This window comes from Nyctereutes procyonoides, unplaced genomic scaffold (genome assembly GCF_905146905.1).
Source record: "Nyctereutes procyonoides isolate TBG_1078 unplaced genomic scaffold, NYPRO_anot_genome, whole genome shotgun sequence".
In the NCBI taxonomy this organism is placed as follows: domain Eukaryota; kingdom Metazoa; phylum Chordata; class Mammalia; order Carnivora; family Canidae; genus Nyctereutes; species Nyctereutes procyonoides.
In genome coordinates, this window is record NW_026575020.1 from 35,769,027 (window position 1) to 35,782,471 (window position 13,445).

Here is a 13,445-nt window from a genome sequence, read left to right on the forward strand (position 1 = left end):
TTCCACAGACAACAAAGCAGAGGCTCAGGGTAAGAAGTGGCCACAGGACCGGGACGGGGAGAATGAGGGATCAGAACTCAGCTCCATCTGCCACCACATCCAGGGCCCTTCCTGGTTCTCACAGCAGCTTCTTGGTTTAAAAAAAAAAAAAAAAAAAAAAAAGAGGCCACCTTCTGTCCCCAAAAGGCCAGAGCAGTGGGGGAGCTGGGGGAGGCTGGAGACGGATAGAGGGAGGAGGGAGAGAGAGAGGATGGCACTCTGAGCCCACTTCCTAGCTGAAAACCCAAGCCTAAAATAAAAAAAAGCAGAGTGCTATTTCTGCTTTGGGTTAAACATTCCTCAAAGCCACATTCCTCCCACCCTCCTCCCGCTCCCCTGCCAGGGAATCCGAGCGCAGTGGCCTGGACGCCCCAGCAGCTTCCTGCCGCCGCCGGAGGAGACCAGGATGCCAGAGCCAGTGGCTGCCCTGCTCTGCTTCCTGGGTGCCCCCCGCATGGGCTCGCTAGGTGGGGCGCAGTGCCCCCCAGGTGGGCCCCTCAGGACACTCTCAGGCTAAGCCAAGGTGATACCCCATCACAGAGACAGCAGGACATCAGAGACACTGAGATCCTAAGGGGGGGCAGCTAGAAGCCACAGCAGGTCAGACTGGAACCAGGACCCCAGACTCCAACTCCCATCTGGAGATCCACCACACCCTGTACCCCCACCCCATCCGATTGCTGGTCAGGAGCACAAGCAGGGCCCACCCAGGTCAAAGGAAGATCAAAACAAAACATGTGGACAAACACTTTGGAAAACGTGAAGCCTTATACATAGGTGTTCACAGGTGTGCGCTGTGTGGGGTTCCAGGCTAGGCACTGCACAGAAATCAAATTCACCAGGCGTGTCCCAATCCTCAAGGAGATTACAGTCACCCAGGGCACTACTGCTACCAGGCCTCAGGCCCCTGAGGTCCCTGTGTTGCTGTGTCCGAGCCTCACACTGCCCCTGTGGTTTCCCACTGTTTCTACCAGACATTCCTCAGGGCACCGGCAGGCTCCAGGGGGCATTGCTGGTCTCCATGGCCTCATTCTCTGGTGGCCTGCTGCTTTCCAGCCCCAGCATGCAGACTCCGCAGGAGCAGGGATGGTGCTCCTGAGCTCACGGGCTGGGAGGATCCCACAAGGAGGGCACAGCACTGGGCACCAGGTGAGCACTGCAGCCTCTGCTGGGACGAGCGGAGGCTGGGAGGGCCTCAGAGGCTGGGCCGAGGCAGCCCCTGATGTCCACTCCCACTGATGCCCCCTGGACTCTCACAACCGTCCTCCAGCTGCCTTCCTACAGGCCCAGGGCCATCTACTCCTGGAGGAAGCCAAGGCCAGGGCTGTCCCAAATCCCTCGTAGGAGCCAAAATATCTGGAACCAGTAGGGCCCTGTGTGAAGCTAGGAAACTGGAAGGTTCCTACCCAGTGTCCAACCTCACATCCAGCCCAGCCCAGGAATCTGGGCTACCTGGCCAGAATCTGATGTCCAACAGCTGCTTGAATGCCTCCAGGGATGGGGTGCTCACTACCCTCCTCAGCAGCTCTAAGGTTATAAGAGACCGGGAGGCAGGCAGGCACAGCGAGGGGCATTGCTCTGGCAGACAAGGGTTTGAGCCTGAGCCCTGACCTGGCCTCTGATGGGCTGGGCAGTCTCTGAATCTGCCTGGGCCTAGTTTTCTTCACCTGTAAAATGGGCACAACAGTCCCCAGTCCCAGGGTTATGGTGCAACCCCACGGCGGCAAATCTGTACTCAGGATTCTTGGCACTGCACACTCGCTCAGTAAACGGGGCTTGTCACTTTTGTTATTCCCCCTGAATAACAGGATAGATGGGCTCCCAGGGACCACCGTGGCGGGGGCAGGAGGCTGAGAAGTGGCAGCAGGGTCGCCTGGTCCCAGGGCAGCAACTGCGCAGTCGGCTTCTGACCCACATTCCTGGCCTGTCTGTGCCCTTCCACCCGCCCGCCTTGCACATCTGCATTTACAACCTGCGCAGAGCTGCCCTCACGCACGCCAGCATGCGCATGCGCCTGCACAGACATGCCGGCTCATCCACCCCCGACACACACCACGACCCCGTCACTCACACCCGGAGCCCGCCCCCGTGAACCACGGCTCCCACATGCGATCCACAGCCCCTGCCCCACCACACACCCACACCAGGCACCCACGCTTGCTCACAATCACCCCCACGCCTCCAAGGCGGCTCTCTGGCACCCCCACCTGCAAGGGCCCGCGCTTGGCCCGGGATCGAATGGCAGCTGCATCAGTCACCACATGGGTGGCCTGGGGCCGACCCTGATCCCCCGTGAGCCTCAGTTTCTCATCTGTAAGCAAGGACCACCCAGGATTCCTGGGGGGAGGAGTTGGTGACAGGCACGTGCACACCTGGGCTGGGCTGGGCTCACGGGAACATGCAGCAGACACAGCTTCTGACTACAGATTCACCCTCATCACTCAGGAGCCATCAAATTCATGTCTCCACGCTCCCTAACCTCGCCCCCCAACAGCCCCAATTCGCAGACGAGAACACCGAGGCCCGTGAAACTAAGAGCTGTGCCCAGGGCCGAGACAGCCCATGATCCCAGGTCAGCAGACACCAGAAGTCCCCAGGGTAGCTGCCCCAGAGAAGTCCCACCAGCTGGCAATCTGAACATCATACAGAGAGGGAAACTGAGTCCCAAGGGGCACTGGTGACCCCATGGTCACTGTCCAGGCTGTGATGGTTCTGGGACTGAAGCCCAGGCAGGCATCTCTCTGGCCCTCCAAGGCCATGTCCATGCAGGGACCTGAAGTCCAGCACTCCACAGCACATCCTCCCTCCCTGACCCAGTGAGCCAAGAGCCCAATGCAGAATGATGCTGCCACCATCCAGCTGGGCCAGACACAGAGGCCGTCATCTTTGGCACTGACTTATAATGTAGCAGAGGGCTTGTACAGGTCACCCTGTGACCCCCAGGGGAGCAGCCAAGGGCCGCTGTCCCCTGACACCAACAGCTAAGCAGCCTTTCCTATGAGAGTATCTACTGAGCACTCACTACATGCCGATCCCTATGTCCACACCGTTGTCCATCCCCACGTCACACATAAGACACCCAGAACTCAGAGGGGTGAGGAGGTGGACAGAGCCACAGCCAGAAGACAGCAAGCTGTCCCACAAGCCCTCAACACTCTGCTGCCCTGCTCTCAGCTGGGAATCTGACCCCAATTTCAAGTTACCTGGAAACCTGGCACATTAATTTATGACGTTCTCTGCCCTGGTAAATAGACCACACCCAGGACGTGCAAAGTGTTTCATCTCAAAAAGCCAGTAAGAAGGATGGTCTTTTTAATTGATACTGGTTTTTTCCTTACCTGAGAGCAAGAGATATTTAGGACAGCACGAACCAAATCAGAAAAAAGCAAGACAGCCCTACGTCAACCCCAACAGCCAACCCGTCATGCATAGCACAGTGGGAAGCGCCCCAACAGGAGCCAGCAGCCCTGGGTTTCTGCCTGGTATTTGCCACGTAACCTTGGGAGAGATACTTTGCCTCTCCAGTACTCGATTTTTCCATTTGTAAAATAAAGGCACTGGACCAAATGACCTACCCACTCCACCCCCTGCAAAGTCTCCTCTAGCTCAAAGATTCTAGGATTCTGTTTAAAAAAAATCAAAGGAACGAACACTCAAAGAGTGAGCACCTCTTTTCTTTCCCCACAAAATCAGCAATAATCCAGAAAAGCAGTAAGACTCAGTGCTGGCAAGGATGCAGGGAAATAGGCACTCTCTCATCCACTTTTGCTGAAGATGGAAATTGGAATATACTTTCTGGAGAGTGATTTAACAATTTTTCTATCAAAAGCCTTTTTAAAACGTCTCCGGGCTTTAACTCCGCAGCTTCATTTTGAGGAATTTATCTTCAAGAAAAGCTATGTGCAAAAATTTATCACAAAGATGTTCATACAAAGATTGAGTAGAGAAACATTCATCACAGCACTCTTGATATTGGAAAAAGAAGAGGGAGAGAGGCAAGAGAAAGGAAGGAAGGAAAAAATTAAGAAAGCAACCTAACTGTCCAATGGCAGGGGATCAAATAAAATGTTGCATTCATACAATATACCATTTTTTAAAAGTCATGCTTTTTATTTTTTTTAAATCATGTTTTAAACTTTTTTTTTTTTCTAAGTAGACCCCATGCCCAGCATGGAGCCCAACATAGGGCTCCAACCCATGACCCTGAGATCAAGACCTGAGCCTGAGAACAAGAGTAGGACGCTTAACCAACTGAGCCAACCAGGTGCCTCTTAAAAATCATGTTTTAAAAGAATACTTAATGATGTGAGCAAACATTCACAATTGTTAGGTTTTAAAAAGTTAGAAAATAAAAAGTATGTAATCTCAAATGTATAAGGGAATGAAACCTACGCACCAAGTCCAACTGAATGCTCCTCCTAAATATCCCCAGAATCTGCCCTCCATATCATCCCCACCGACACCCAGTTCATCGCCATGACACCCCCCTGCCCTGAGGACCACCCCTCCTCCAATCCATTCTCGGACCATAGATAAGAACACTCTCTAACAATAGCCAAACTGTGGAAGGAGCCTCGGTGTCCATCAAAAGATGAATGGATAAAGAAGATGTGGTTTATGTATACAATGGAATATTCCTCAGCCATTAGAAACGACAAATACCCACCATTTGCTTCGATGTGGATGGACCTGGAGGGTGTTATGCTGAGTGAAGTAAGTCAATCGGAGAAGGACAAACAGTGTATGTTCTCATTCATTTGGGGAATATAAATAATAGTGAAAGGGAACATAAGGGAAGGGAGAAGAAATGTGTGGGAAATATCAGAAAGGGAGACAGAACATAAAGACTCCTAACTCTGGGAAACGAACTAGGGGTGGTGGAAGGGGAGGAGGGCGGGGGTGGGGGTGAATGGGTGACGGGCACTGAGGGGGGCACCTGACGGGATGAGCACTGGGTGTTATTCTGTATGTTGGTAAATTGAACACCAATAAAAATAAATGTATTTAAAAAAAAAAAAAAGAACACTCTCCAAACCCACATCTGATTCTCTCCACCACTTCCTTCCATGGCCCCGCACCCATCTCAGAAAATGTGCAGATCCCATCCCATGGCTTTCGGGGCCCTTGGTGAGCAGTGACGTGAGGCTGGCCCAGTGGACAGCTGCACTGCCCACCGCCCATCATCTGCAGAGCTCCGGCCTTGGGAGGAGGGGGCTGGGTGGCCAGGAGAAAGGGTTGTCACCTCACTATGCCAGAATCTCTGGGGTGGGGTGGGGGTGGGCTGGAGACAGAAGGAGTTAGAGGAGGCAGAAAGAGCAAGAACAGGTATAAGGAGGAGGCCTGGGCTCTGTGACCCCTGGCAAGTCCCTGCACCTCTCTGGCCTCCTTCACATCTCTCTACAGGGCCCACTCAGCCCTCCTGCTCTAGGAGACAGAGGATCCTAGGACCAGGTGTCACCAGAAGCTTAAAGGGCCCCCTTAGCACCAGGTACTACACTAAACCCTTCATCCACACATGAATCCTACTCTGGGGCCTCGGGGATGCCCATCTTCCATAGGAGGAAAGTCAAGCTCTGTGAGAAGGGGGCTTGTGCAAGGAAAGAGCCAGAACCCCAGCGCATCTAGCCCTGGAGGCCTACCATCCTCCCTGAGACTCTGCCACCGAAGAGCCCCCCTTTCCTTTCGGGCCCACACTCTGGACCTCAAAGCATCCTCCCATTTGGATCCAGGGAGTCACATGGGCAGGCGTTACAGATGAATAAGCTGGTGCTCAGAGAAGGTAAGCGACTTACCCAAGGTCACAGAGCCTGACTGAGGACCCAGCTCCCCTTCTCCAGGAAACTGGGTTCCTTCCTAACAGCAGGCTCGATGCTTCTTGCCCATACGCCCACCCTAGTGTAACGCCCCAATATCAACTTGTCTTGCTGCTGCTCTGTCTCACCTACAGTAGAGAGAGGGAACAGGCTTCCTTGGTCTCACCCTCTTAGCAGATGCTGCCTCCCCCCACGGCAATGCCTTGCCCCCTCTGGTCGAACAGTACTGCGTGGGGGCAGTGATCATCAGAGAATATTCCTTATCTTACAGGAAGGGACCTTTGTGTGACCCTTCCCAAAGCCAGAGTCACAAGAACCCAACTAGTGACACCCAGGCCTCTCTTAAGCACAGACTCCTGATCGTGAACGAGGATCCCCTTCTTGGTTCTGGGTGGCAGAGGCATCGGCTGCCAGCCACCAGGACTTCCCATCTGGGTGCTCCTCCCCTGCAGGAGCTGCCATGCACCAGGCACCATCCTGGGCATCAGGAAAAAGGCTATGGAGACTCAAGGTTGGCTAGCAAGGTCAAGGCAGAGCCTAGGCTGGCCAAGAGGGACAGGGAACGGGTGACCTCCTCCGAGTCCTGGGCAGAGGGTCCCTGGGGAGTGCCGTGAGCACCCCGGGGGAGAGGATAAGGAAGGGAGGCAGGGTGGAGGTGTCTGCTTCTTGGGGCTGCCTGGCTGGAGCCCAGGAGCTTTAAGCCAATGCAGCTCAGACCACAACAAATGGCTCGAGCCCCATCGGCTTGGTTTTTTTGGAGCATCTGGCTGGTTTCCATCTGAAGGCAAGAGTTCCATCTCCCTCCCTCCCGTTCCAATGTCTGCACCCAGTACAGAGTGAGCACTCAATGAAGAACAAGCGAGCGCAGACCCAAAATTAACAAGTGGGGGGTGCGGGGAGACCACTGCAGGTAAAACAAGCATCTGCGAAGATTCAGGCAAGCCCAAGCTCCCACCTTTCTCTGCCTCCTGTGTGCAAGCCACAAAGTCCAGGGCCGTGGGAGGACTCCTCTGTGGACAGATGAACTCTGCCCACGAGATGTATTTAAGATCAATTCAAGAGGAAGCTGAATCGTGTACCCAGAGCGACACTATAACGATCGCTCACACGCAGCCTGACACCCTTGGCAGCTGTTTGTCGTCATGCATCCAGGAGGACCCTTTACCAAAGGATCCACGTATTAGGCTATAAGGGAATTATTCTGGTGATGCCTTCCATCCCCCAGGAAGCCAAGTACCATGAGCATACCCATTTTGCAGATGAGGAAGCTGAGGGTCACTAAGTGAGGGGCTGGACTGTCCCACTGCCGGGGCACACAGGATTGACCACGGCCTCACCAACAAGCTGGGAGAAAGTGGGCCAGACCTCCAAGAAACTGGGCTGCCGGCCACACTGACTATGCTCTCTGAGTCCCGGCTGGGCAGGGGCTCCCATCAGTCTCGAACCTCCTGTGCTTCTGGGTGTGAGCTGTGCCAGGAAGGGTGAGGATGGCACTATGGGGCATGGTGGTTTACCAAATGTTATCTGCAGAGGAGGAAAACGATCTCCTCTGCAGCATTCAGCCCAAAAGACAAAGGGTTTTAGCGAGGCTGCATCTGATGTGTCTTAGACCTTCTCCTGCTTTCTCTTTCTCTCACACAAACACCCCACCAGGACAGTCTTTCCCAGGGAGCAGGAGAGTCACCACCAGGGGTGGCGGCTGCCATGACTCAGGTGTGAACATCTGGGCTCCCCTCTGGGCCCTGCAGCCATCTGTGCTACCCCGAGGTGGCATAAGCCCCCAGGTGACACTTACACATGCCGGGACCCCCAGAACCAGAGCAGGTCTTCAACTGGGGCTCCCGGGAACTGAGACCTGCATGGTAACACGTATCAAGGATGCAAGGCTCTGGACCCAGCCCAGACCTCAGGAGTAAGAAATCCAAGAGCAAAGCAACCCATGTACTTGGCATTTAACAAGTTCTCCAGGAGACTCTGCCATCTGATGGCCCTTGCTAAGTGCTCATCTCTTGACCCCACACACGGAACCCCCGCAACAGAGAACAGATGGCTCCAGTCCCCATCAGAAGGAAGCCCATCTGGGGCCTAAGAACAAGCTGGAGGCTTTCTCTGCTTTTCCTGCTGGGAGACTTTTCCTCAACAAATATCTATGGGCCTACTACGAGCCAGCACCACCAAGCATCAGCAAGGGAGACAGACAGGAGGCAAAAGAACCCACCAGCACCTTCCCCAGCCCACACCTAATAAGGCTTCTATGGAGCGAAGTACTCTGGGCTCTCTCTGATCGAAACTGTTCCATGTCTCCAAAGGCCTTTAAAAATAGCCCAGGCCAGCACAGCACCACCAGGCCTGCTCCTAACAAAACCTTGTTGACTCAACTTCTCCCAAAGTTGACAGATGAGCCCAGGGTGAGGGGGGCAGGGCAGACAAAACGACCGCCCCCACCCCTTCGCATCCAGAATCCACCATCGCGGGCTGAAGCAGCAACCAGACAGGGACCCACAGAAGAAAAGCCCCTCCTGACTTCTCGGCCTGACTTCTGAGATCTCTCCAGGGGCATAACTTTGGAAACAGACCAGACAGGGTTTGAGCCCCTGGCCGTGGCTCTCGGGCACACGACTTCACCTTTCCGAGCCTTAGTTTCCTTATCTATAAATGAGGTTGGGAACATTGCCCACCACATGCAGGGTGGTTGAGGATTCTATGAGCTAATGATGCCAAGGGCTTGACATGTGACAGGCTCAGGAAGTAGGCAACCTGGCTTCATTCAGGTGGCTCTCCGGCTCTACCACAATGGGGACACCCTGATGCGACCCAAGCCCACCACTCCTGTCAAAGCCCGTGGTGCCCTCTGCCACCCAGGGCACCAGAGCCTGGGAAGTCCCACCTGCAGCCTGCCTGCAGACAGCTACCGCCCACATCTGGCCAGAGCCTGAGGGAAGGCCCAGCAAATCTCACAGAACAGCAGCCGAACAGGGCCACCCCATCCCCTCACAACCCATTGGCTCCCCCAGGAAAGAGGCTAAGAGCAGTAAGGACAGAGTCCCAGTCCTTGGAGCCTCAACACTTCCAGGACCAGCTACTGGGATGTGAGCTCCTTGCTGGAGAATTCCACTGGAGAAGGACCAGTAACTCTCAGCAGACTAGCACCCACTCAGGAAAGCCCCCATTGTTCTAAGCACATGGGGGCGAGGGGCATGGAGCTGAAGTGTGAGCTTGGCCAGACCTGCCAACGTGCCCAGAAGACCGATGGGGGGGGGGGGCAGAGGTTGTGCAATGCACCACCAGAAGCTGCCTCCCCGGTGGCCTCCATCCACACAGAGGCTGCCAGTCAATCTCCAGCAAAGGGACTGGCCCCACGCTGCTGCCCAGGTATGGGTTCTGAATTCCAACCCACACCGGGGCTGGTGCGTCCTTCCAAGTCAGACACCCAGGCACCAGCCCTTCCAGACCATGCAGTCATCCTTCTCCCCGTCCCCCAAAAGAGAGAGCATGGGGTCAAGAGGATCTCCGGTGCCATGAACCCCTGGTAAGCTGCGTGGGGTGTCCCCCAAGAGCTGCAGGGACAGGAGAAGTCCTTCATTGGAGAAACCGAAGATAGGAGGGGACAGAACGGTTGTGAAGTTGGGGCCAGGTGGAGAGACTCAAGAAGCCAGCTCTGGAGAAGTCGGAAATGGGCAGACCCTCCTCTTGGGGGTGCCCCAGACGGTGACCTGCTGAGACAGCCCAGATCACCCCCCCATTTCCCAGTGTGGCAGACAGGGCTGGAGAGGGGGAGGTGAGATGCGGGCCAGGGGAGAACTGACCCTGTAAATCCCGCAGCCCCCGCGGCGCCCGGGACCCCGAGCCGCCGCCACCGCCGCCTCGAGCTCAGGCAAGTCTCGCCCCGCTCCCACCGCAACGCACACGATTCGGGCCAGGGAGGGGGCGACAGGCCAACCTCGCGGCGGCGGCGGCGGCGGCGGCGGCGGCATCGTGATGCATGAATCACCCACCCCGCTGCGCTCGTGCCAGTCGGCTCCGCACAGCCCCAGCCGCCGCGCAGCCGGGAGCCCCCGCCCCGGCCGGCCCCCTCGGCCCGGCACAGCCCGGCGCCGGCCGACAGCGCTGCGGCAGCGGGCCGCGGGGGTCGCGGGGCTGGAGCCGGTCCTGCCGGCCCGGGGGCGGCCCGGGCGCGTGGACGGGGGACGGCCGCCCTGGAACAATGGGACCCGGTGTGGGGCGGGGGGCGGGGGGCGCGGCCGGGCTGCGGAGGGGCCGGCGCCCAGGCGGGGCGGGGAACGGCGGAGGGCGGGGTGCGGCGGGCGCGGCCGAGGAGGGACGCGGGTCGGGGAGGGGGAGGGGAGGGGAGGGGGAGGGGAGGGGCGCGGGGGGCGGAGGCCGCGCGGGGGGCGGGGGGCGGGGGTCCGGGCGCGCACTCACAGTAGGTCTTCCTGGTCAGCTCCTCCACAACTTCGGGCTTCAACTTGCTGTTGGATTTCCCCATCGTCGGCGGCCGCGGCCCCCGCCCCCGGCCGGACCCCGTCGGGGCGCCCAGCGGGAGCGGCTGGCCGGGGCGGGCCGGGCCGGGCGGGCCGGGCCGGGTCGGGGCCGCGCCTTTGTCTGCGCCGGGCCCGCGCGGCTGGCGGCGCCTCGGCCCCCCTGGGCGCGGCGCGGGGCCGGGGCCGGGGCCGGGGCCGGGGCGGGGGCCGGGGCGGGGGCGCGGGGCGGGGGCGCGGGGCGGCCGCTCGCAGGCCCGGGCCGTCCGGGCGCCGCGGCGCGGGGCTGCGCTGGGCTGGGCGCCGACGCGGCCGCGGGGTGGCCGCGGTCGTCCCTGGTTACTGGGCTCCGCGGCACATGCTCGCTGCTGCGCTCCCTCTCGCCGCCGCCCCTGCGCTCCCCGCCTCCCGCCTCCCTCCCGCCGCCCGCCTCCCGCTCGCCCCGGCGCGCCGGGGGTGGGCCCGGAGCCGCCACTCAGCGCCCGGCGCCACCTCCCGCCCCGCACCCGCCGGGCCGGGCCTGCGCCGCCGCCCCGCGCCCCGCGGACCCCGCCCGGCCGGCGGAGGAGGGGGCGCTCACCCTCGCCCTCCGCCCCGGCCCCCGCCGCGCCGCGGGGCGCGGGGGGGTGGGGGTGGGGTGGGGTGGCGGGGAGGGCCCGGAAGATCTGATGTGAATGAGGCCGAGGCTCTGCGCCCAGAAACTCATTCATTCGACGCAGATTTGTTGGGCGCCGGGCACCCGCGGGTGAATGGGACAGGCGGTCCCGGCCGTCCCCGCGGCAAGATGTCACCTGCCTGGTGGGGGTACCTCCCCTGGGGGGGCTGCGGGAAGGTGACCTCCAAGCCCTGAGGACGGAGGGGGCGACTGGGACCGCCTATTCCAGGCCTGGGAGACCTGAGCCCGAGGGGGAACCCCTCTCAGTGCACAGGGCCGCAGGCGCAGGGGGTACAATCTGAAACTACAGGGAAGGGCCAGGGCCAGAGGGCACCCGCCTGCCCTCTCAGCAAGGAGCTGGGTGGGCCTCAGGGCTTTAAGCAGAGGGGTGACAGGGGCAGATCTGCTTTCTCTACTTCTCTGGCCTCCAGGCTGGGGGTTGCAGGTGGCCTTCCCCTGCAGGGATCCTCCAGGCAGAGCTGAGGCTGAGGCCAGTGGCCTAGGCTCCACCCGGATGGAGAGAGGCGAGAGAGAGTCCCCGTGGCCTTCCCTGGCCACCCCATCTACAGTGTCAGTGTGTGGGGACCTTTCCTGCCTCCTAACCAGCCGTATCCTTTTCTCCTTTGCAAGCCCTGCAGACCTAATCTCCTTTTCATTGGTTGTGATGATTCTTTGTGTGTCTCATCCCCTGTATTGTGACCCGCCTGAGGACAGGGTTCTCATTTGTGGTTGTACCTGTAACACCTAGAAGGCACTTGACTTGTCGTGGTCACTCAGCAAACCTCTGTGATGAGAACGAAGGTGCTGAGGGTGGACAGAGCATGGGAGGAAGAGGCAAGGATGAGGTGGTGGGCAGGGTTTCTTTTTCTCCCCGCTTTGGCACAGACCCCAAGAGGTACAGAGTGCACAGAGGAACTGAGGAGACAGAGAAAGCCTGACCAGGGCTGCGAGTGCTTCTCAGCCCCCAGATGCCACCTCCTACCTCCAAACAGGGCCCATTCCCGATTCCTCTCCCTAGATGGCCTCCCCTGGATGGAGCCTCAGACCGCAGGAAGCCTTCAGATGGGCACATACTTGCCAGCTGAAAGGAACCCATTCCTACCCATTCTGCAAGGAATTGGGAGGAAGGCCTGGAGAAGGGGGAGCAGTGCCCAGACCCTGCCCTGGAGCCCCATGGCCCACATGTGGCCTCGCAGGGGCTTGGAGAGCCAGGGAGAGGTGGGAGGTAAGTCAGACCCAGAATCTGTTGGTATTTAACTGGGTCCCTTGGCTGCTGCTCCCAGCCCTGGGATCCCTGCAGGCATGGGCAGAATCAGGACCCCCTCCCTGGTCAGCAGGGAGGGTGGTGGCCGGGTCCAGCAAGGCAGGCCAGGACATGGAGAGAACTGGTTAGACTCAGGTTATAGTGCGAAAGTGGGATAGCCTGATGGACTGGATGGGGGGTATAGGACAAAGAGAAGGGAGTCAAGGTCAATGCCAAGGATCTTGACCTGAGCAACTGTTAGAGTGGGATGTCCATCGCTCACATGGGGAGTGGACAAGTATGGAGGCGGCAAGAGCAGGAGTCCAGCTCTGGTCGTCAGAAGTATGGACGCATGTTGGATGAGGCCCCAGAAGCAGGTGATGTCAGCATCTGGAGTTCAGGGACATGGAGGCCGCGGGGATGAGCTGGGGAGCCATCCTGATAGAGCTGGGATTGTAAGCCACACAGCAGGATAAGGTCACTAAGGAGGGAGGGTAGGCAAGGAGAGCATGGAGGACTGAGCCCTTGGGGACCGGGATGGGTCCCTGGATGTGGGGGTTGAGGGTGGCTCCCCAAGGGTTATAAACCAGCGTGTGTAAAGTAATAGAAATTAACTTACGTACACTTGTGAAAAGCAATCTGAAGGCTCTGCCTCCAGAGTGTTCTATCACTTATTACCAGTATCGGTGGGAATGCAAGTCACTTTATTTTCTGCCCTCATTTGTATTTTTCCTTGCATTTAAAAAACTTGGGATACAAATTTGCATAACATAAAATTCACTGTTTTAATGTGTACGGTTCGCTGGGTTGTGCAACCGTCATGACTAATTCCAGAAATTCATCTGTATTTTATACAGATTGTGTTCTACAATTGAACACATTGCTTTTAGGGACGCCTGGGTGGTTCAGTGGTTGAGCGTCTGCCTTCGGCTCAGACATGATCCCAGGGTCCTGGGATCGAGTCCTACATTGGGCTCCCCGGGCAGGGAACCTGCATCTCCCTCTGCCTAAGCCTCTGCCTCTCCCTCTGTGTCTCATGAATGAATAAATAAAATCTTTAAAAATAATAAACACACACACAAAATAATAATAATAATAAACATAGTGCTTTTGAATAAGACAAACATTTGAGAGTCATTTTGCTCCTCTGCAGGTAGCCCAGGGAAGGTGCCTGCCTGAATCACCTGCCGGCACTGATCGGTGACCCAGCTGCCCAG

The 13,445-nt window shown here is 58.0% G+C and overlaps 1 protein-coding gene across 1 annotated transcript in view; it reads right to left on the bottom strand.

Moving 5' to 3' along the window:
* NCS1 (neuronal calcium sensor 1) overlaps positions 1-10,434 on the bottom strand; it is a 50,774-nt gene extending 40,340 nt beyond the window's left edge. The window contains exon 1 of the mRNA XM_055333315.1: positions 10,275-10,434. Within this exon, the coding sequence (XP_055189290.1) occupies positions 10,275-10,338 (64 nt within the window). The 5' untranslated portion in view covers positions 10,339-10,434. The remainder of the gene's footprint in view (positions 1-10,274) is intronic.
* Between the last annotated feature and the right edge of the window lie 3,011 nt (positions 10,435-13,445).